Source organism: Camellia sinensis, chromosome 8 (assembly GCF_055761805.1).
Source record: "Camellia sinensis isolate YWXY chromosome 8, ASM5576180v1, whole genome shotgun sequence".
Lineage (NCBI taxonomy): Eukaryota > Viridiplantae > Streptophyta > Magnoliopsida > Ericales > Theaceae > Camellia > Camellia sinensis.
Genome location: NC_138968.1, coordinates 160,521,822 through 160,546,524, shown reverse-complemented (window position 1 = coordinate 160,546,524; position 24,703 = coordinate 160,521,822). Strand labels below are relative to the sequence as shown.

The 24,703-nt window shown below is 42.9% G+C and overlaps 1 protein-coding gene and 1 pseudogene across 2 annotated transcripts; both read right to left on the bottom strand.

Annotated features, from left to right (window-relative positions):
* Positions 1-329: 329 nt before the first annotated feature.
* On the bottom strand, positions 330-24,025 carry LOC114279718 (protein argonaute 16-like; annotated as a pseudogene). The gene is made up of 19 exons (XR_014338584.1): positions 23,789-24,025; positions 23,507-23,704; positions 7,330-7,536; positions 7,091-7,205; positions 6,885-6,982; positions 6,448-6,799; positions 6,244-6,323; positions 6,024-6,129; positions 5,517-5,848; positions 5,263-5,428; positions 5,059-5,171; positions 4,823-4,960; positions 4,586-4,716; positions 4,387-4,452; positions 3,491-3,554; positions 2,985-3,096; positions 2,813-2,886; positions 2,303-2,397; positions 330-2,201 (listed from the first exon to the last, which is right to left on the bottom strand). The product of XR_014338584.1 is annotated as a protein argonaute 16-like (transcript).
* LOC145788944 (uncharacterized) lies at positions 6,544-18,020 on the bottom strand. The gene is made up of 5 exons (XM_082885731.1): positions 17,439-18,020; positions 16,934-17,351; positions 6,885-6,982; positions 6,702-6,799; positions 6,544-6,619 (listed from the first exon to the last, which is right to left on the bottom strand). The coding sequence occupies exons 1-5, from the start codon at positions 18,018-18,020 to the stop codon at positions 6,544-6,546; spliced, it is 1,272 nt and encodes a 423-aa protein (XP_082741857.1).
* Positions 24,026-24,703: the final 678 nt, after the last annotated feature.

Below are 24,703 nucleotides of genomic sequence, written 5' to 3'. Positions count from 1 at the left end.
GATTCGGCCGCCGATAAGGCCTTCAATTAGCAGTTTAAACATATGAACATGAACAGATAATCATACTGTCAAACAGATAGAATGCAATTTAACTAACATGTACACAATCAATTCGGTTTCCAATTTCAGTCAGTCAGTTCAGTACTTAAATCAGTTCAATTATCAGTCAGTTATCAGTCATCATCAGTTCCGTTTAGCAATAATCGGTGATTATCGGTAATCAATCAGTCCCTAATCAGTAAACAGTATGAGGGTTGTTACAACTATGTTAAGTGGCGTTTGGCAAATGCTTTTTCAATGGCCAAACAAGGGCATCTTAAAGAGATCCATGTATGTGTGTTATCATTGCTACCACGATTCTCACAATAAAGCAGAGACGGTTGGTAGTTGATTCAGAGGGAGTTAAAGCTTCAAGTCAATTATTGGAATCTCTATATACAAGTCTTAAAGTCAAGCAACTTGCTAAGAGCATCTATGGTCTCTTCTGGTTAAAAAACGAAAAAAGCAAAGTTGAAAAGAAAGCAAAATAGGGCTCTCTGACCTAATTCATTGTGAAATTAAACAATTAATTTATGAATAAATTTACATCTCAAATTACCTTAAATATGAAATAACACTATCTAAACTCTATTTTCACTCAATGTTTACATTCAAGTAAAAATTCTAGTTAGCAATAACGCTTTTTAAGAATAAGTATTATTTAACTATACCAAAGAACTGACTTAACAAGTCAAAGACCTACAAAATAGACGTGTTCAAGTACAAATCTTCCGTACACAAAATCCATGATATTTTGTACCCATTACATTCCTAACTGCATAATTTTTTTATTGAAAGAGTACTAACAGTAAATACAAGAGAACATCAATGATGCAAAAATTCTTGACCTAAGTTTAAATACAAGAGCTAAAGTTCATGGTACAAATATACGACAAATTCACTCATTGTGTAAAATTCATAGTCAAAAGAAGCAAGAAAAAAGGCACCACAAGGTGGACATGCCACGGTCCTCTTTATCAAAGATGTCCCACCTTAAAATTACCATCTGAAAGGAACCCATCACAGTGAAATTTCTCAATCAAACGGCAGTCCTATCTTCAAAAAAGTAACCCATCATGGTTAAATTTCTCAATCAAATGGCACCCACTACTATCTTCCAAAAAGAAAATAGTGTGTCATAGTGCATTATGGTTTTTACTTGCACATGTCAATTGCTATGTGAATCAACATAAGAAGTCAAAAGGATACATTCAAATTCATCAAGTGACATCATTTTCCTTGAGAAAGGGATATCAAATAGAATCCAATAGCTAGATTACTTTAATTCTCCAATACATAGCAGGTATAAGAGCCATTTTTCTAACAACAGTATCAATCAAAACATCTCATCCCCAAGCAAAATTGGGGAAATACAAAGTATAGCAATTTCAATAGTGCAAACTACTATATACTAAAGCCACCAACTGGTCATGATTACCTATACCCTAATCTTTAATTGCTAGTAAGTACTTTGAACCTGATTATCTGAATATGAAACACCAGAATTGTCTCCATAACTAATCTATGTTGCTTGATACCTATTTCTTTTCCCCAAGAACAAACACTTGGGGTCACATGTATTCACTCTATATGACCCAAGTATTTACATATTTGACCAAACTATTTATATAACTAGTATGTATGTCCTGCTATTATCATCAGCTCAGCAAAAGAATATAGAACCCTGAACATTCTCATGCAACCTCGGAAGCTTAGGAACTGCAACACTTCCTACTGATGTGAGGCTTTTTTGCCTCCAAGAAGTTTCAAAGAAATCCTCAAAGGGGTTGTTTGAGATGTTCTAAATAAGTATATTTTTGGACTTTTTATGAAACATGGGTTGGGTTTGAAGTGATGTGGTAGAGAGGTGATATGACTTAAATAAGATGATGTGACTTAAATATGATAGCGACTTTTTGACTTTTTTAGGGGATGCCAAACCTAGCCTTAATGAATTGCCCCATTTGTTGGGCTGCAAGGTGCGCATAACAGACAGGTGCCACTAGAGAGAGGGGAAAACAGTGAGATAGAGAATTACTAGGGAAAAAACCATTGCAGTTTTTTAGGTTTCATTTGAAAAGGAAAAAGCAAAGAGAAAGAAATACATAAGCACTAGAGGTGGTGACATACCAATTGAGATTGCAGTAGTGCTCCTTTGGTACCTGGAAAAGACCAACAAATGTTATTTGAATGAATAATGCCATTTACAAGTTCAAACTTAAGACATAGCTAAGAATCAAAGAATGAGAACTTGAAAGCTTACACGTATGATAGTGAGTGGATAAAATTCTAAAGGTCATCAGGAGAAAAACCAATCTCATCAAGCAAGACATGATAGTGTGCAGGTCGAGAAGTTCCCTGTAACACAAAATGATGGAAAAGATTTTATAGGCACCGGTAATGGCCATCAACACCCACTATCAGCTTGCTGAAAAAATATGGGGGGAAAATTAACCTCAACTTTCTGGTTGTTCAAAGAAACAAAAATAGAAAACCTACATGGATTGGTTGAGGCAATTCCTTGTTTTTGTACCCAGAACAAAAAATAGAAGATCTTAGAATTCTTTTCTTTTCCTTAGCATTCTAAGAAAACCAAATTGCAATCTCGAATAGAAACTCTTTTATACTGGATAAGCTCAAGTTGCTATAGTTTATGACACTAATAGATTTTTGGTATATGCTGCATGACTACCATTTAAACAGATCAAAACAAGATTTGGACCAAGATGCATAATCAGATACCCCAGGAATGATGAAAAAGGTGATAACTTACTATCATCCCCGCTTGACCACACATGTAAAAATCATAGTTTCTGGGATGCACAACTTTTGTGTCAACAACAGTACCTTCACAAACAAGTGGACATGTACATACACAAAGAAAAAGAGCTTTAACACATTTCACATCAAGTAAAAACAGAAACAAATAATGCAAAGAAACAGACCAGGTGGAACATTTTCAGGAGCACTAGCTTGAAATAGCTTTGTGTGGTGGTTCTTTTGAGCCGCAATCACCGTAAACATGGGAATGCCAACCTCACCAAGATGCTGGTAAGCCTGTGGTAACAAAAAGTTATGAATCTCAGAATTGAAAGCACGAAGAAAAAGCTCCTACCATTATTAGGAGGGTATAGAGGCCACCTACAATCCTAATACATGCCCCCCAAAAACAGAGGAATGCAATACTAATCATGCAAATGACTAAGGAGAGATTTGATACAAATGATCAGGCTAACAAATTAGTTGATGCCCTTGTAGTGATTTCAGATTACTCAAGGTTTTAACATTTGACAATAGTGGCCACAATTCTGTTGCCACGTGCAGGTATTGGGTACTAGATTGTCAGGTGCATGTATTGCATACAAGATTGCCAATTGTGTCAACAAAAAGAACTCACAATAAAATAAAAAATTAACAGGACATGTAATAAAAATATAGGAAGAAAAAAAACCTTTATAATTTGATCCAGCTCATTGTTCAGCACTTGATTAAATTGCGATTCACTCACTCCATCCCTAAGAGAGAGTTAAAATTCAATTAGGCAAAGAATCATGTCATTCAGTATAATAAACTTGATGTGCAAACAAAAACTGGATACATATTGCAACAAAAGTAGCCAACATTTTAAAACAAGGATTCAAAATGTTTCTGCTTAGTGCAAGATTTCAAAAACGAAGTCAATGTTGCCCTTGTAAAACCATTTTATCCAAAGATAGTTAATTATTTTTATAAAAAAGGAAAAAAAAATCCATCCTAATCTAGATTCAACATAATATCGAATCCAAGCATGGACGGAAAATGCAAAATTTAGAAGAAAAAGGTACAAAGACAAAACAGGGCTTTCATATTACTTGGTGAAAATGGTAACTTAATGACGACAACACAGATTGCCTCTGTAGGGCTCTTCCTAAAGCTCATTTTACATTCTTGCAAGACTATGTGTTAAACTTCCATTCTTGAAAAGAAAATCCCATGTCAATGATTGAGATATACTAGCAGCCACTACGGAGGTTAGGATGAGTTGCACGACGAAGCCAAGTAATCACATTTTTCATAGGAAAGAAGAAAAGGAAGAGGATAATATTTGGATATAAATTAATCACATTAAGATTTTTTTCATGACAATTTATACTTTGCATAATAAACAAAATAGCAGTAATTTTACAATTTAAAATTTCACTTTCTACACCAAGTGCACAGGCTCCTGCTTACAGCAGCGCCCAGAAGGGCTAGACTGGAAGCAGGTAGGCAGCCTTCCTCCCACCTTTTTTTTGTAGAGAGGCTGATTTCCAAAAGCAAAAACAAATCAGTATAACTGAAAATTTACCACAACAATATAATGAATACCTGAATAAAATAATCTGACCTGGTTTGCGTCCATTGCTTGTTTTGTAGAATTCTACAAGTAGTTCCCTGCAGCACAGTAAGCAACAGCAATTCTTTAACAGTGTAATGCTTTTAAAGTCCAGGTAATTGAAACACAAATACGAACAATGAACTTCCGAATCATAATATTGAGAGGAAAAAAATCTTTATACAGAAGTACCTCATAATACCATCATCCTTCCCATTTGCTAAAGGTTTGTACAAAGATTCAATCATTTCCACCTTTGATGATTGTGTTCGTAAAGCTGCTCTATATCTTGATATCAATGGCCAAGAGCAAGATCCAACAACCTAAAAATAATCAGCCCATTGGATGAGCAGCAATAGAACTAATAAGCACCATTAAACAAAGTGATTGATCAAGATGCTGCGAGGAAATTTATCACGTCAGAAGTACTGCAGCTATTGATGGAATATCTGATCGACCAGGAGACCCATGAGAGACATCCATCCCCAAAATCATAGTTGGTGTATCTTTTATCAGGGGGATACAAGAGGAATGCTCTATGGCCAACAAAGAGTTTGTCCCTCCAAGCTATGAAAAGAAACAAACATAATTAATAACCAACGGGGTATGATGAATGCAAGGAATGATAAAAATTACGTAATTCTGAGCTCTAATTACCAGAATACCTTGGTATTTTTTTTAAGGAGGACATTTGTGAGATACTGATCATTGATCTTAGTAGGGGAAATACATTGAGTGGCTATGCCAAAGTCACTCAGACTTTTCTTCTTCCATGGTCCTTGAGGACATAAAGAAAATTTAGTATGTTGTATATTAAATTGCCTTTTAAAATAATAAAATACAATCAAAGAAACAAAAGTCAGCCTTACCATAAATGTCAGAATTTTTCCGCTCAGCCAAGACACAGAGAAGAAATTCTGGAGGACGTGGGAGTTTTGCAGTGATCAGTTCGAACATCTTTTCTACTCGTACCAGAGGGCTAGAAGTTGTATATTGTGGATCTTCCTCAATTAGTGTATGTGGACGTTCAATATGCTGATCATAACGAAAACAATTAATTTTAAGCAAAACTTAACTAAACAGTAATGACCACCAGAAAAACAAAATAAACTGCATAACATACAATGCCCTTGTTCCTTCCACAGTTAATAAGCTCTCGGGAAAGATGACTTGTATCACAACAAGCTGAGAAGTTGACAACAACCCACCATTCTATTCTGATGGGGGTTAAGAGTTGCTTCAAGAGAATAAAAAGAGAAGCATTAACTACCAAATCAGAAATCAATTTCTGAACTGAAGCAGGATGAGGCATTTGAGTGAATTATCAATTTCTGTCTCCACCCCTAATGTTAGCACTTCTCTTCCTTTATTTCAAGGAAAGCAAGGGAATGCCTTCTTGTTAAAGTTCCATCGTCCATTATGGGGTACACAATCTTCACTGTTACCAACCTTCAACTACAAATTGCAAGACAAAGATAAGTTGAAAGATAATGGCATTGGTAGGTAATTGGTATTTGAAAGAAAAGTTGCACAAAAACATCCTTCAATAAATTTAAAAGACAATGGTAGTCAATTGTATTTGAAAGTGAAGTTGCACAATAACATCCTTCAACAGCAGTTCAAAATTTACCCTAGGTGCCTCAAGGACACGACCATCAACTTGAGTAAGCTGTCTCAATTGAAATGCCGCAAGCAACAAGAAGAGGGTCATCATCATAATGATAGTTTCTCACAGCCTGCCAAATTAATTGAGCATTAAGGTTGCAACATTAAAACTAAGAACATATACATTGAGATGGCAAAGAGAATTTACATCAGTCACAACTCGTATTCATTCCGGAGGTTTTTACCTTGACTTTTCAACTAAAGGTGCTCTCTGCATTGAAGATAATGCCTTCGTATAGCGTTGAAGAGAGACAAGGGTACAAAGCTGGAATGCAGGGAAGGAAACAACTTCAGAATATTTTGCAGAAGCAAAGAAGGGTGCTGGGAGAAAGTAAACCAGAAACAGGAGGGGAGGAGACAGGGCTCAAACACTATCAAATTTTGCATACCTCCAGCAGAAGATAGTTAGGCCGTTCTGGTTTTCCAACATCAATGCATGGCATGTACTCTGAATTAGTAAGTTCAATGTTACGGTGCTTGGTGAACTACTCATACACAGTAATCTCCAGAGTCTGCCCTCCATCATGTCCACCATCACCATTATTCACTTTCAAAGGAAAACTAGGAGACACAATAAAACATCAGAAGTACTCAACTGGAATGTATCAATAGGAGGAGTTCCTTACAGTTTACAAGCACAAACAATTGCTGATTGCAAGGCTTTTCACTCAAGCCTGTGATCTTAAATTCCACGTTTCTGTGCCTTGTCTTAATCCTCATATTTTTTAGCATTCTCTTAGCCTGCCCATTCAAAAAATTACAATTTCAATACACAGAACATAACCATACACAAATGAAAAATAAGACGCAGTTAACATTTTACTACCTTTGCCCAGTCAATATTGGGAGGGTCCCGTGCATTCTGGTTGGCTAGCAGAAAATCAATCACAGGTTCAGGTGTTAAGATCATAGTTGTAGATACATCTGTACAAAGAATTGTAAGCAGCATTGACAATGAGCAACTAACAGCTAAAGTGCAACCCCTGACTGCCAAAAAAATAAAAAAATAAAAGCAACGGAGTGGAGTTAAACCCATATTCAGGGATAAACCACCGTGAGTAGGACGGAAGCTAGAATGGAACCCCGGACAGCCAGTTACGCCTCCCCCTATAGCAGTGAAATTCCTCGAGTCATCATGAAAGAATGACTGCCGAACCAAAAGGCAACCCATGGCATTCAGCAGCAATAATTTCAATTAGTCAAAGATACCCACCCTCATTGGGGTCGCAAAAACTAAGAAACATAAACAAAAAGTGAAATTCTAAAAATACCTGTTAGCTGCTTGCTGCCTCAATATAATGTCAAGCGCTCTCAATGTGTCTTGAATATTTTCAGGCTCAGATCCTTGGAGTACAAGAGAAATGGACTTCAGGGGTATTTTTGCAGCATAACTGAGTTCTACCTTTAAAGTTATTGACTGAAAGGAACGCTTTGACCTTTTACCAGACTCACTAAGGCTCCCACCATGAGGACTCCCACTACCACAACCAGATAAGGAAGAATGCAACATAAGTATTGGAATTTCGAAAAACACATTCTAATCTATGTAAGAGGGGCTAATTTGAACCCACTAAATTATTTAGGCCCAATAGCCCAAGATTAGTGGGTCCGAATTTATCGCAAGTCCAAGAATCGGTGGGCCCAGATTTATCGCCATCAAACGGATTGAATCGCTGTAAGCCTCGAAAGGGTTCGGGTCCATGAACCTAGAGACTTACTCAGGCCCGGAACTCGAAAGGGTATTAGGCAAGCCTAGAGATCCGAGGCACTCGGACTCGAAAGGGTTCGGATCCACGAACCTAGAGGTCCGAAATACTTGGCTTCGAACGGATTCAGACGCAATCTAGAAGTCGCTCCGTTAATGAGTCCCAGAACACTTGCGGGCTCGGAGCTTTCCGGGATCTACGCACCAGAACCATGGGCGTAATGGAGTTCGAACAAAGGACCCGATCCCGAGGATGGTGAGTGGAGACAAATTCACTCTTCGGTTAAACTAGCCTATACCCGGGTCGAGGTGGCACGACCCCAGGGGGTCCATGAGACTCGGCAATATTTTGCGGCAGGATGTCCTCTGGGACTACCCCTGACCCTTTGGGATGATTGGGGATCATTGGTTAGCTGTGGCTAAGAAGAAGGGTTCGCCGAGGGATTGATCTCTTCTTCGGGGTTTTCTCATCCTCGGAGAAGTCACCTCCTCGGAGAAGTCACCTCGTCGGACAAGGTGGTTAGAGAGAATATCCCCCATGTGCCTTGCACATGGGCTCCATCCTACATCATGAGGTGCCTATAAATAGCACCCACCCATAGCTTTACAAGGGATGGATTTTGGAGATTTTTTTTAACTCTTGGGAAAGAACTAATTTCCCTTCTCCATTATCAACCTTGAGAGTGAAAGTGGGAGATCAATGGGAGAGCCTTGCCATTATTCTATTCTCTAGCCATTTTGCCTTCTTCTTCACCCAATCTCTTATCTCCATCATCTCCTTTGTTGTTGTGTTCCTAAGTTGAGATTATTGAAGAATCTAAGCCTCTCATTATATTCTAGAGAATTCGAAGTTATTCTTCAAGGATCTTCGAAGATCTTCGAATTTTCCAACTCCTTTCTTGAACCCTCTCCTACATTTTGGCGACTCTGCTGGGGAGGCGGATTGGTTAATGGTCTCAACGAGATCTGGAATCCACACAACTCCAGCAAGGATGGCGGGAGAAGATGAAGTTCACCAACAAGGATCCTCTAATGGTGGTGATGACAGAACCATGACTCCAGATCAACCACTTTTGCTTGAAGCCATTCAAGGACTTCAGAATACTCAGCAAGAGATTCTTACCACTCTTCAGAATCTCACTCACACCATGTTGGTGATGAGTTCTAACTTTGCACCGGCGCCAAACGGGAATCAAACTGGTGGTGGAGCTATTCCCGCCGGAGCGCAAAATCAAATCCAAGGAGAAGTAGGCCCCAATCAGCCTATGGCTCATGGCAACACGGCCACAGTAACACATGCTCAAACCACAGTAGGCGGCGGCAGTTTGCCCATACCCGGGCTCCATGGCGTGCCAAGCCAAGATCCAATGGTGACTAGGGGAGTTTCTAGTGTAATGAATGGTGCTCCGGCGACTGTTGGTGTCCAGGAAAACATAAGGAGCATGATGGCGCAAAAGGGAGCTCTGCCCGTACCTAATATTGTCACGCCACCAGTAAATGTTACCCAAGCACCAAGCGGGCCTCATTTGGTGCCGACAATAAATCTGCAAGCACAACCCGGTATAGCGGCGCCGTACGGTGGACTTTAAGGGCCTCAATTCAATATCCCATCACCAACTGGCTTGTCTATAGGCGCTGATGGCCAGTATCGTCAAATGTCCTCACCAATGATGAATTCGCAGCACCAGAATGGCCAAGACGCCCCTAGCTCAGTCTTCGGGTACATAAGCCAAGTCCCGGGAATACCACCATCAAACTCTCTCTCTCAACAGTTTCTCACTCTCGCCGATGTGCAGGCCATGTTCGATCTCGAACGGGGCAAGAGGACCTTACCCTCTTTGCCTGATCCAGACGTCAAGCCGCCTTACCCCATTGAGATGTTGAGCTATCCATACCCTGAGGGGTATACAGTGCCGAAGTTCATCAAGTTCGACGACAAACAAGGAAATGCCCGAGAACATGTTGTGCGATTCATCGAGACTCTAGGTATTCATGGTTCAAACCACGTCCTCCGACTGAGAGAATTCTCTAAGTCCCTCACCGACCGAGCATATAGTTGGTATGTTAATTTGGCCCCAAACTCTGTCCGAAGTTGGGAGGAAATGGTTAACAAATTCCACTCCAAGTTCTTTCAAGTGGCGGAGAAGGTGACCACACTTACATTGTGTAAAGAGAAGCAACAAGAAAGTGAAGACATCCTTGACTACGTCAAAAGGTTTCAGGACAAGGCCGTGGATTGTCATGAAGCAGTTGAGGAGAGTTATCTGGTTCAAATTTGTCTAGAAGGGGCATTGAGTAGGTACAAAATGTTTCTAGTTAACCACAAGCTACCCACCTTCTCGGCATTAATAGAAGCAGCTCGGAACATTAGCATCCCTCAGGCTCAGGAGTCCGGATTTAAAGCCAGTTACAAGACTAGTTTCAAGTCATCTCGTGGACCTATCGTTGCTGCTGCCTCTGCCCCGGATACCCGAAATTCACAAGGAGGAGGTCATAGGGGCCAGAAAAGAAAGCAATATAATGGTGAAAAGGGGAATGTTTCTTATCCATGTGGAATCGAAGAAGTGAAAGCTCTAGTTAAGGAATGGGTGGCTGACGGAGAGCTAAAATTGCCTTATGTTGAAGAAATGCCATCAAAAAAGGACCGTGAGAGCCCTGAATTTTGTGTCTACCATCGTACATTGAAACATCCGACAGAGAAGTGTTGGACTCTCAGGAAAATCTTCAGAGATAAAGTCGAGGCAGACGAATTGAGGTTCAAAAAGCGAGGGACTCAAGACATCCGAGAACAACCATATCCTCAACACCGAGACAAGGGTAAGAATGTTGCTATGATAGCTTATGAAGGCCCAATGATCGAGGCTATCGCTAATCTCGATGACGATGACTGTTATCTGGACGACATCCTCGAGCCAGAGGGTGAGCAAGTTTACTATGGAAGTGCTCTCAATCCAGAGGGCAGAACATTTATGACTCATGGCAAAGATCCCTTTGATCTAGAAGGAGGAGAAGAATGCTATGGAAGAGGAGGACACCATGTTTATGTGGCATCTTATTTTGAGGAGACCGAGGAGATGGTTAACTACGAGCCTCCAAGAGTGGAAAAAGATCCGGATCACTATGCCAAAGCCCTGCAAGACTGTGTAAAGTTCAAGCAGTTCTTTGACCAGCTTGGACTTTCTAGGGAGGCAAGAACGGAAATCACCAAGTCTATCATTAATATAGCCGAGGCACACCATGAGGAATGCATGTCGACTGAGGGGTCTATCCCGAGGAAGGCAAAAGAGCAATCTAGTGCCATTACTTTCTCCGAGGCTGATCGGAAGTATCCTTTTTCTCACAATCGCCCGCTTTATCTGACTGTTTTTATTAACGGGGTTGAGTTCAAAAGGGCCTTTCTAGATAGTGGAGCCTCTATCAACATTATGACTCGCGCTACTCTAGAAAAAGCCGGAATCTTTGAAGAACGCATTGTGAAGCAGCCGATAGTCATCACTGGCTTCGGTGGAGAAAGGAGAGTTACTATCGGATGCGTAACAGTTGATTTAGCCGTTGGAGAGATTCGCTCGGCCACCAAGTTCCATATTATCGATTCTGAGGCAAATTATCACATCATTCTAGGGAGGACCTGGATGCATAGATATGGGGCTGTACCATTAAGTTATCATCAGTGTGTTAAGGCTAAATGGGGAAAGAAGACGGTGACAATTCAGGCTACAGAAAGGCCGTTTGAGATCCATGAAGCTCATTATTCTGTTGCCATCTATTTCACCGAACTGGCTGTCGAAGAAGTTCCCACCACCTCTAAGCCTCGAAGGGTCAAAATTCCTCGTTGGGAGGATATCAAAGATGACAAGGAGCCGATGACAGAATCAAGTAAGCGGGCGATGTCTAGACCAGAAAGTCCGCCTATTCCTCAGAAGGTGATGAAAGTTCGAGAAGGAGGCAAGATGGTGTATTATTTATGAAGGTGCGGGGAGTCGGTTTCTTCAGTTACTGACTTCGAGTCAAAAGAAGAGCCTCCTGACAATGATATAGTAATAAAGCCTGAAGTGGCTCCAGAATGTATGCAAGATGGGCCGAAGCCTCAGCCCGAACAACTTATCGAAATAGATCTGAGTGATGGACAAGATGCACCGAGGCCGGTATTCGTAAGTTCGAGCCTTAGCCCAGAAAAGCGGGAACAGTTGTTAAAGTTGATAAGCCGATACTCAGATGTGTTTGCTTGGTCATATAAGGAAATGCCCGGACTAGATCCTGACCTAGTCTCCCACTATCTTGACGTGTTCCCAAACTCCAAGCCAATTAAGCAAGCTGCTCGAAAATATCATCCAGATCTCGAAGAGAAGATTAAGGAGGAGATTGAAAAACTTCAACAGGCTGGTTTCATCCGGCCAATACAGTACCCCACGTGGTTAGCAAACATCGTGCCAGTAAAGAAGAAGAATGGCCAAATCAGAGTATGTGTAGACTTTCGAGATTTGAACAAATCTTGCCCGAAGGATGAATTCCCTCTTCCTCACATCGACACCCTCGTGGATACTACCTCGGGACACCAGATGTTCTCATTCATGGATGGATTCAGTGGATACAATCAGATTAAGATGGCTGAAGAGGACGCAGAAAAGACCGCTTTTAGAACACCTCTAGGAAACTTCTTCTATACAGTCATGCCTTTCGGACTCAAGAATGCCGGTGCAACTTACCAAAGGGCTATGACTGCAATCTTTCATGACATGATCCATCATGAGATGGAAGATTATGTTGATGATCTAGTGGTGAAATCCAAGAAAGAAGAAGACCATCTCCGAGACCTTGAGAAGGTATTCAAGAGGTGCCAGAAATTCAAAATGAGGATGAATCCTCTCAAATGTGCTTTCGGGGTGACAGCCGGGAAGTTCCTCGGGTTTCTTGTACATAGGCATGGTATCGAGGCAGATGAAGACAAGGTCAAATCTATCAGGGCAATGCCTCCCCCGCATTCTCAGAAGGAGTTAAAGAAGTTCCTCGGGAAGGTGTCTTATATTCGGAGGTTTATCCCAGCATTGGCAGAGATCTCTGCGCCTTTCGGCTCTTTGTTAAAAGGAGATGCCAAGTTCGAGTGGAGCCAAGAGCACCAAAAGGCCTTTGAGAGAATCAAGGCGGCCTTGACCTCGCCTCAGACCATGATAGCCCCGCAGCCCGGGGTGCCTCTAAGGTTGTACCTAACTTCAACCCCCAAGTCCATAGGGGCATTTTGGTCCAAGATGTAGATGGAGTAGAACGCCCGGTGTATTACATCAGTCGGAAGATTCGAGGAGCAGAAGTCCGATATACTCCAGTAGAGAGACATTGTTTAGCTTTGGTATTCACTGCCCAAAAGCTCAGACATTACTTCCTAGCACATCAGATTCAGATTGTTACTAGAAGTGATCCAATCCGATACCTCCTCAGCAAGCCTGCTCTAACCGGGAAGGTGGCAAGATGGTTGTTAGCACTGGGTGAATTCGAGATCACATGTGTAGCCCCCAAGGCGATCAAAAGCCAAGCCTTAGTTGATCTCCTTGCCCAATTTCCAAGTGGTGACTATGAACCAGTGAATGAAGAATTAAGAGGAGAGGTGCACGCAGCTATGGCTTCCGAGGAAAGCTTCTGGACATTGAGCTTTGACGGAGCAGCAGCCGGAGGGAAGGGAGGAACCGGGATAGTCCTTACAAGCAAAAGTGGGGAAAAGTTATATTTGTCTTATAAACTGGATTTCCATTGTTCGAATAACGAAGCCGAGTATGAGGCTCTTATTTTAGGCTTGATAGCAGCTGAGAAGCACAGTATCAAGAAGATTCGGATCCGGGGGGACTCAAAGCTGATAGTGAAGCAAGTTTCAGGACAGTTCGTCTTGAAGGAGCCTGCCTTGGCCACATATCGAACAACAGTCCAAAGGCTTCTTGACAAATTTTAGAAGGTCGAAATAGAGCATGTGCCTCGCTCCGACAACAAGTTTTCAGATGCCCTCGCAACATTAGGGGCAAGAGTTGACATTCCAGAGGAAGAGGCAACAATTGTTATCAAGAAGAGAACAGAACCTTCAATAATACCCGAAGACAAAGGCCTTCCGGAGGACTGGAGAGGAGAAGTCCTCGAGCAACTTAGAAGCAAAGTTGGAAAACTGACTATGGCCAAGCTTGCCCAATTCATAATTATTCAAGGTGAACTTTACTTCCGAGGAGGTACCGGATTCCTAGCCCGGTGTATTAGCCAACAAGAAGCAAGCTTCCGACTACAACAGATCCATGAAAAGTCTTGCGGGGATGGGGATATCAGTCTGTATAGAAGAATCCAAAGACAAGGTTATTATTGGCCCGAGATGGAGAAGGACTCAAATCAATTACAGAAGGAATGCCCCAAGTGTCAGTCGTACATCCGGGAGGATGAGAGTTGCTTTGAAATTGATACCCCTGACTGGAGGCAAGTCTACATTGACTATCTCAAAGAGGGAACACTACCTGACAGCCCGAGGGACATTGCACACCTCAAGAGGAGAGCGAGGCGGTACTTTCTTGATCAGGACAAGCTGTATAGAAGAAGTATTGAGGGCACTCCCTTGAGATGTCTCTCCAAGGAGGAGTCAGATCTAGTCCTCGGAAGAGCTCATGAGATTGAACATCAAGGAGGGGCTCGGCTGTTCGAGCAACTTATACACCTTGGGTATTACTGGCCGACCATGGAGTCAGATGCATCCCATCACGTGAAGAGGTGCCAGACTTGTCAGAAACACGGAAATTTGATCCACGCTCCAGCTGTAGACCTGCATAGTATCCGAACGCCATGGCCGTTCCATACCTGGGCTTTTGATTTGATAGGGCCCATCTCCACATCTTCTAAGGGGTACAAGTGGATTCTCGCAGCCACAGAATTGAGTACAAAGTGGGTCGAAGCAATTCCTCTGAAGAACGCTACGGGGCCTGCAGTTGCGAACTTCATCAAGGAGAATATCATTTGCTGATTTGGAGTACCAAACACCATCCTCTCGGATAACGGCACTCCCTTCATAAACAAATATGTGAAGAGCCTCCTAGAGACTTACCAAGTGAAGCATCACAAATCCACACCCTACTATCCAAAAGGGAACGGGCAAGCGGAAGCCACAAACAAGACACTGATAAGGATTCTGAGCAAGATGATGGATGAGTTTGGGGGGACTTGGTCCGAACAGTTGATAGTAGCCCTATGGGCGTATCGCACTTCGAAGGGAAAGCCAACTCAAGCAACTCCTTACTCCCTTGTGTATGGGTCCGAGGTAGTGTTACCTATAGAGTTGGAAACGCCATCTGCTCGAATGGCTCTCGCCTCGGGGATGGTATTGGAGCCTCGAACCACCAGATTGGAAGCATTAGAGGAAAAACATGACAGAGCTGCAAAAGTCATGGAAAGGTATCATGAGTCCATCGCCCGAGCCTATAACCAGACTGTGGTACCAAGGAAGTTTGAAGAAGGTGATCTAGTATGGAAGATTGTAGACCCAATCATGCGAGGACAGCCTTTACCCAAGTTTTCTCCAAAATGGGAAGGGCCCTACAAGGTGGTTCAGGCAAGCTCAAGCGGGTACTACAAACTTGTAAGGGTTGAAGACGGCTTCCGAACTGGCCCGCTCAATGCAAAGTTTATCAAGCATTACTACCCATAGTTGGACTCATCTATGTTGAAATTCATTTTCACTTTCTTACTTTGTCTAAAGGTTGTATTTCCCTTGCGTTATGAAGAAGCTGGTTTTCTCTATGGTGTATGTTTTATCCCATCACTTACAGTGAATCTATTATGCTTTTGTCAAGAAAGTTGAAGAACTAATGAGAATATTTCAGCTTTTATAAACATGTGCATATGATTGTTCTATCATTCGAAATAAATATTTTATCAAGTAGAATGAGAAAACAATGCGAAAATATCCAAACAACAAAAATTTTGTCATTTCATTGCATTGTCCTAGATAAAACATTTTTATCGAAAGGGGCAAGAAAGTAATGATATAAAAAAAAAAAAAAAAAAACTCAATCTTTCCTAAAGACACCCTCGAAGAAGCTGCCGGTCACATCTACATCTGGAGGACAAACAGTAGAGTGTGCCTCTAAAGTCTCCGAGGCCCGAGCATAACCCGACTCAAGTTCACGAAGAGTTGCCTTTGTCTCATCTATAGAGGTGCGATAAGAGGCAAGCACAGACATAAGTTCCAGCCGATGACTGGCGTTCGAAGCTATATCCAGGCGCTTCCGAAGCCATGATAAGTCCACTTGGTGACGCTCCATGTCAGAGATCCCCTGATACGCCGTCTCGACTACTTTTCCATTAAGGTCACACAACCGTTGCGTGTCCAAGCTATATAAGATAGTGGCAAAAGACTCGAGAAGAGCAGTCTGAATGAGTGGACACTGGCAAGCAAATGAAGCAAAGGTCTCCGGGTAACTTGAATGCACAAGCTGTAGAACTGAAGCAAACTCAGGAGCTACCCAATAATGGAGAAATGATACTTTGCCAGAAGTCGAAGGAGGAATTGGGGCCGGAAAACTGCTAGTCTCAGGAATCTCCCCAATGTCTATCGGGTTAGATGAACCACCCGGAGGGGTAACTCCCGGCAGAGGTCCCGAGCCTGAGAATGCCGAACGATAAGGGGAAAGACCAAAAGCATCACTATCAATGTGGAAATCACTGAGATTCAAATCCAAAATATTCGAAGGCACTGGCGATGAAGAACCTCTGGCAGTCGTCTCAAAGGCAGGTGTTCCCCCTTGAGAAGGAGAACCGTGAGGAGTTACAAAGAGAGTCGGAGTAGAGTCCGGGGCAAGTGAAGACGGGACCACGGTAGAAGCTAACACTGGAGCAGAGTCTGAGGCAGGTGAAGGCAGGACCCCGGTAGCAGCTAACACTGAAGAAAAGATAAGGAAGCCTTATTAGAGGTAGGGAACAGGAAAGCCATTTGAGTAAAGATTTCTCACAGATAGAAGTAAATGACAAACTTCAGAAAGAAAGATTACCAAAGGGAGAATCAATATGCAAAGCCGGAGCAACTGAAGGACTCCTAGCATCAGCAAGGTCACTTGGCCGTATAGAGAGCACTTGATCGATCTCAATGTCTGACGAAGCCTGAACAGTAGCAGTCATCCCTGAAGAAGGAAGGAGGGCCGGAGGATGAGAATCACCATAAGTGCCAGAGTGAGTCTCAGAGATTTCTAGCACATCCACCTCCACACCATTCCCAGAGGCGCACCTCGTCTCTACATTGTTTCTAGAAGCATGGCCTACGACATCAATTTCTGTGGCATCAGTCCCTCTAGTAATCTCAACATCAGAACGGTGAGCCCCAATAACCTTGTCACCAAGATAGCGCTCCTCCTCAGCTACGGTAGGGCAGTGACGACGCATGCGTGGAATAAGGTCACAAAAATGGTCGGAGGACTCAGCCTCATCATCGTCATCATCTATAACTGCTATACGAGAGGTGCGCATCTTCACAAGTCTTGCAGACAAAGGGAGGGTGTCGTCCAAGTCTGAGTCCGGCCTGGGGGAGGCAGCATGGCCAGGAGCCACGGTACTGAGAACGTCAACAACCGCAGGATCCTACACAACATGGACAAATAAAAGTTTTCATTTTAGAAGGTATAGTCGCAAAAAGGAAAGTAGCTTCAAATCAAAAATTTCGGGTACCTCATGAAGCCTTTTGGAAAGGCGAGGAGCGGAAGGACTGGCATCAGAAGTCCTCTTGTGAGCCATCTTCTTAAGGCGGGTCGTCCGAGGACCAGAGGCCTTATTCAAAGGGACTGGCTCCGGAGAAGTAATTGCCAAGCTAGAAGCAGATGCCCGAGCAGAAGGGTCAGTTGGAGCAGATGAGGTGAAGAAACTCTCGTACATGTGGTCAGATTTTCGGCTCTCGGGTAGCCGAAGAGAAGAATCCTTCTTATAAATCGGCGGAGGCAAACATACGGTCGGTCTGCTCTGGACAAATGCAATAAACGCATCGATATTCTTCTGCCAATACCGCCTGAAAGAGGAGGTGAAACCCCCTACTCGACTCAAGCCTGGCATCGTCAAAGAGCCAGATATGGGAAACACGGTGTGTACAAGCCCGCGACTGAAGCGCCCGTAGCTCGCTGAAAATGATAATAAAGGAGGTGCTGGCCCCGGGGCACATTGATCAAACCCGAATTGATATGCTACGCGGTCAGGCCTATAAACGGCACTATCAACGCCTTCCTCATGCCATACCGGTAATGAACTCGAACGGATCATAATCAGCATATCAACAAAGGGTGCAGGGATGTTCTTCGGCAAAGGAAAGGACACCGAACGGGAGGAACCATGATAGATAAGCGGTGTGGCCACACCCACAGGCGGGCATACATACGGCCGTGCCACAAAGCGTCGGGGATCATCCACTAGAGTATTCAAGGATAAGGTGGAAATGGTACGTGACCAACGTGTAATCAACGGCTGGCAAGACTTCGCTTTCCCAAATGTCCGAGACCCATCAGTATCGAGCACGGGGATGCCATCTTTATCCACTATCTCCCGAAGAACCTCCGCCTCGAATACAGTTGGAGCAGGGGCAAATTTTGGGAACCTCTCGAAGAAGAAACAAAGCAGGAACTGGCTGTGAATAAAGGAGACAGGCTCATATTGACCCACGGAGCGAACCATATCTCGATCATGGAGCGAACCATATCTCGATGTAGTAGATCCAGCCGATAATAGAGATTCCCAAGAAATAGGGGAGCCAAAGGGATCCGATTTCCTCTGAAGAGCCTGACTGCCAAGGGAAAGACGAAAGGATTGAGGGAATCCGGAGGCGTGCTCGGAAGAATGAAGAATGAAAGGAAGCAAGCCAGAAATCCCAAGAAATAGAGCCTGGAGTCGTACATCGGACCGACCTCATACTCCCGAGAGTTAGGGTCAGCATCTCTGGCCAAGGGCTGAAGATCTTTGAAGAAGTGGCGGATCCATGCAGTATAGGAGGCACGGTCCGTCCTTACTCGACTAGTCCTCCTCGTTGAACCATCAAAAACGGAACTCCACCGACCACAAGTTTGAAGATTTAGCTTCAGAGATTGGATCAAAGAATCATCTTCGGGGGGTGTCTGCTCAGGGTCGAAGGCATCAGGGCCGGTCACTTCCAGACGCAGCAACATGAACACATCCTCAAGGGTGGGCCCCATCTCGTGCTGGCCAAGTATAAAGGTGTGTGTCTCGGTGCTCCACCGAAGAGCCATGGCTTCCAGGCTAGCATTGTTGCGACGGATGGATAGGGATCGAGATATTTTTACTGGGATCAATAGGCGGGCCTCTTGAAGCCGCTGACAGAAGCTCTTGTCCGAGAGAACATCATCGACCCACTCCTGCCAACCAAAAGGAGGGTTTGAGAAGGCCTTGAACTGAGGATAACAGTATGGAAAGTCCCCCCGCTCAATCCGAAAGCGTAGCACCGAGGAAGGAGAAATGAGGGCCTCGTGTCCAGAGTCAGTGTCCTCAGTGAGACATAATGGAGCCCCCTTCGGAGATAGAAGAGAAGTAGTGGAGGTAGCCGCCCGCCAGAAGGGGTCCTTCCGACCAAAATAAGGAGATTTCCTCTACTCAGATGCCGGAGGTACATCCCTCTCTTTCATGAGAGCCGGTTCTGATGACCCCGGAGCTACGGGTTTCTTTTGAGAAGACATATGGCTGAAATAACAGGTATAAATAGTAAGGAGTTGACCGTATTAAAATTCAGAATATTGGAATTAAAGCAACACATTCGAATGAAATTTCGGCATCAACTATTCGTTTCTCTGAGAGTCCATGAATTCAACAAATTCTACGAGGAATTTTTTTTTACACCAAGAGTCCAGGTTCAACCCCGGAAGTCATCAACAATTCTTTTTCTCGGGTGTTCCTCAAGCTCAACAAATTTTAATACCAATGGGTGCATCATCAACATATAGATTTTCGTCTTCTATCATCAATAAGAGGTGCAATGTCATAGGTCGCTTCATGATGAAGTTCAATTGGGTCAATTTCTTAAAGTCACTATGTTCTATATTAAAGGTCCAATTTATACGGGGCTCAAAATTTGGACAGAGTGAAGTTCAATAGTAAATTTCAGGCCCGAGATCCGAAGTATATTACATTGCTTATCAGTAGCAAGATTCAATGGATCATTATGCAAATTACAAGAATGTCCTTTCCAAAGTCCATATTCATAAGTCCAGGGTTTTCTCTCTCCATGTCAAAAATGGAGCTCAAATACTAGTCAACAAGTTATATTCGGCCTTTCCTCGGTGATAAAGTTCAACAAATTATGTTCAAGCCAAGCACCTCAATAAGGTTTCAAGTGCTAGTGCATGTTTCCATATGGCCAAAATCATGGTGTTTGAGCTAAAAAAAAAATATCATTGGGATTGCCACAAAAATTGAGTCCATATTCAGATTCAGTTATTTATTTATTTATTTTATTTTTATTTTCATCAGATTGCTTGAGCCCTCTACATTGCCACAAAAATATATTTATATATATTTAAATATACTTATATTCGGAAGAGGGGGTTGAATGTCATTCTTACAAATTTGGGCAGTTAGAGAGGTGAAGTCCGAAGCCGATACTGGAAATTTAAGCTGAAATCAGAGAGGCTTTACAGACTGTAATCAACAAGACTGGGCTAGGCTTGGGCAAGACCACACACGTTGCGTTGAGAGGGCGAACGTGCGTGGTCAACGTCGGATAAGCTGAAGCCGGAAGCAGCGATGTGGAGCTAGGTTGGGCAAGACCACACACGTTGCGTTGAGAGGGCGAACGTGCGTGGTCGACGTCGGATAAGCTGAAGCCGGAAGCAGCAATTGATTGTGCACAAGCCAAGGCTAATGTGGGTAATCCGAGCTCTAAACAAAAAAAAATATATATGATAATCAATATATATATATATTTGCCCAAAGTTTGTTAAGCAGCAAAGTAAAAAAAAAAAAAAAAACGAAGCACCAGCAGATTCGAAAAAAAAAAAAAAATATATATATATATATAAAATAACATATATATATAATAAAATAAAATATTATATATATATACATACATCATAAGCCATCTATATATATATATATTCGAAATGGGATGGACAGTGACGAACTGGGCTGGTGATGATTATTGATCTCAAATTAGCCTCCGCCAGAACCATACTTCTTTCCAAACACAATCAGCTGGAGCTTGTCGTAACCCGCAAGCACACCCGCACCAGCAATCGCACGGAGAATGTTAGCACCGGCACCCTTGAACAGAGATTTGGCACCCTCATTCTTAAGGATTTGAGAGAAAGCATCGATCGAACTCTTGTACTTCACAGCTTCACCAGATGTCATCATCATTCTTCTGCGGACTGTGTCAATTGGGTAGGAGGCCAGACCAGCACCATTTGTAATGACCCATCCAAGAGCAAAGCTAGCAAAGAAACTATCCTGAAATCATCAAAACACAAATGTCAGTGAACCAATAGCAGAAATGCCCATGTAATGTATAGAACAAAATTTCCACGTCACTCAAACAAACACAACTTCAGGATTAAGGGATGTTTTTTTTTCCCTCATCACTGATGAAATAGTAGAAAACTCAACAGCTGGACAGTGACGAACTGGGCTGGTGATAGCGCCAGCTGGTGGCGCTTTGGGTCGCAGCACCAGTGGTGTCCGGAGTCACGGCGTGAGCAGTGGGCGATACCGCATGGGTCAGACGCGAAGCGTGCAGGCCGCGCGAGTTGGGGTGGTCGCGCGGGGGACAGTGCCTTGAGTGACTCTTTCGCAGGCCGACGGCGGTGCCTGGGCTAGGACGACGGGCGACGTGCAAGCAGTGGTGGTCTTCGGTGGCTGTGGGAGCAAAAACCGAGATCCAGTATGCCCGAATCTCTAAGGACGCTAAGCTGAAGTGAAGCAGCAATGGTGAGTAGCAGCTTAGATCACACGTCTGCGGCGATCGCGACGCGGAGACTGGTAGGTGGCTGGGTCACGACGCTGGGATAGGTCGGTGACTGGGTCGCGACGTCTGCGGCAGCCGGAGCTGGGACAGGTCAGTGGTGTTGGTCGGGGTTGTGATGGCAGTCAGTGTGCACACTTTTAGCCTTTGGTTTGTTGAAGAAACAAGGCTACCTGGTGTGGTTTCTCGGTTTAGAAAAAAAATAAAAAAAAAAAAGAAAGAAGAAGGAAGATGGCCTCTCGATCCAGAGAGAGAGTAGGTGCGGCGGCTGTGCAAAAATTTGGTGAGGCTTAGGGTTTTGGCCCCTTTCTTTAAATAGAAAAGAGGGAGCATTAATTTTTTTTTTTTTTTTAATATTCCCTCAGGATATTCTAAACATGTATGTATATGTAATTGGTCTGCTGTGTGCCAAATAGCAAAACGCGAGCCTTGTGTGCTATTTGTTTAAAAAAAAAATGGATGCTTTGTTATTATTTGCTTGGATTAAAAAAAAAAAAAAATTTTTGCTTGTCAATTTTTTCTGTAAATTGAAGTGCGTCATCAACTTTATCCATAGGCTCTGTCGTGACAAAACATTTTTTTTTTGGGGAACGTGATGCGAAACAGGGTCGAAGAAATGACAGTATGCATGTCTGAGAAATTTAAAATTTCTCATACACGCAAGGGGCAAATGTAAGAGGGGCTAATTTGAGCCCACTAAATTATTTAGGCCTAATAGCCCAAGATTAGTGGGCCCGAATTTATCGCAAGTCCAAGAATCGGTGGGCCCAGATTTATCGCCATCAAACGGATTGAATCGCTGTAAGCCTCGAAAGGGTTCGGGTCCACGAACCTAGAGACTTACTCAGGCCCGGAACTCGAAAGGGTATTAGGCAAGCCTAGAGATCCGAGGCACTCGGACTCGAAAGGGTTCGGATCCACGAACCTAGAGGTCTGAAATACTTGGCTTCGAACGGATTCAGACGCAATCTAGAAGTCGCTCCGTTAATGAGTCCCAGAACACTTGCGGGCTCGGAGCTTTCCGGGATCTACGCACCAGAACCATGGGCGTAATGGAGTTCGAACAAAGGACCCGATCCCGAGGATGGTGAGTGGAGACAAATTCACTCTTCGGTTAAACTAGCCTATACTCGGGTCGAGGTGGCACGACCCCAGGGGGTCCATGAGACTCGGCAATATTTTGCGGCAGGACGTCCTCTGGGACTACCCCTGACCCTTTGGGATGATTGGGGATCATTGGTTAGGTGTGGCTAAGAAGAAGGGTTCGCCGAGGGATTGATCTCTTCTTCGGGGTTTTCTCATCCTCGGAGAAGTCACCTCCTCGGACAAGGTGGTTAGAGAGAATATCCCCCATGTGCCTTGCACATGGGCTCCATCCTACATCATGAGGTGCCTATAAATAGCACCCACCCATAGCTTTACAAGGGATGGATTTTGGAGATTTTTTTTAACTCTTGGGAAAGAACTAATTTCCCTTCTCCATTATCAACCTTGAGAGTGAAAGTGGGAGATCAATGGGAGAGCCTTGCCATTATTCTATTCTCTAGCCATTTTGCCTTCTTCTTCACCCAATCTCTTATCTCCATCATCTCCTTTGTTGTTGTGTTCCTAAGTTGAGATTATTGAAGAATCTAAGCCTCTCATTATATTCTAGAGAATTCGAAGTTATTCTTCAAGGATCTTCGAAGATCTTCGAATTTTCCAACTCCTTTCTTGAACCCTCTCCTACAATCTACAAACAAAATATAAGAAAGAAGAAAAAATTTAAAAATACAAATAAATGACATACCGTTTTGCAAATGACTCCCCAAGCACCACTGTGAACTCGAAGTTGTTTTGCGGAAGAGGCCCCACTGTGTATAAACTTTTTTCTCCATCATATGCAAATCCCTTCCCAGCAAGTTTAGAAGAGTATGTTTTGTATAGTTTATCAACAACTTATCTCCCAAAACCCTTGCTCTCTGTTATCCTTTGAACTAATAGAAACCTGCATGTAATATGGTACAATAATTTCACTCTGAATGTTTGTGACACTAAAAAAACAAAATAGGAAAGATGATGGCTAACATACAGTATACTGGTAAAATATTTTATCTGGGTGTTTGACAGAAACTTTGAAGTGGTTCGTCAGCAAAGAAATTCGCCGCCCAGTACTACCAAACCCATGCCTACTGGTTATAGAACGCTTGTGAGGGTCTAATTTTTCTGGCTTAACATTGGGTGGTACAATTGGCAGCGGTGGTGGTGATGCCGGCGGCGGCGGCAGCGGTAAAGGAGGGGGCCCACCTGCTTTTTTGTCCACCTTTTACTTGAACCAGTAACCAAAAAAAAATCTAAGACAAACCAAACAGTAAGTACAAATTATAAAGCATTATAAATTAACGGATAAAAATAATTCGTACTTTTAGAACAGAATTTGAATTGAAGGATCTCGTGGATAAATTACGTGTTTCCTGAATCTGATCAGTCAATCCAGCAATGGAGTGATATTACAATAGTGAATATCACCCACACAAATCACAAAAATGGCTTGATCGTTGTTTCTGAGAGAGAGTCAGAGAGAGAGTCTAGGAAAAAAAGTTATTGATAAAAATCACATAACGTATATCTGATATACGTATCTCATAAATTAACCATATAATCTGATATATAACCAAATATATATCAATCTATCCATCTATCCATATCTATTGATATAATAGATATATTCTGAATGGTTATCCAAATAAGTTTTGAATTCAAATTCAAACTTATATGGATAAGGTTCAAAAAGTTCAGGTTCAAAGAGTCATGTCACGTGGGCGCCCAATTTCTAACATCTCTCACTCGCACATGAGTTGGCATGACACTGCCACACCTCTATCTCAATCTCCCCAAAAATGAACAATCTCATACTAGCCACTGCACCGTGCGACTGCTGAGAACACCTGCATGTGGGAGCTCAATACTAGAAACTCAAAATGAGCCAGTATAGAGACATCAACCC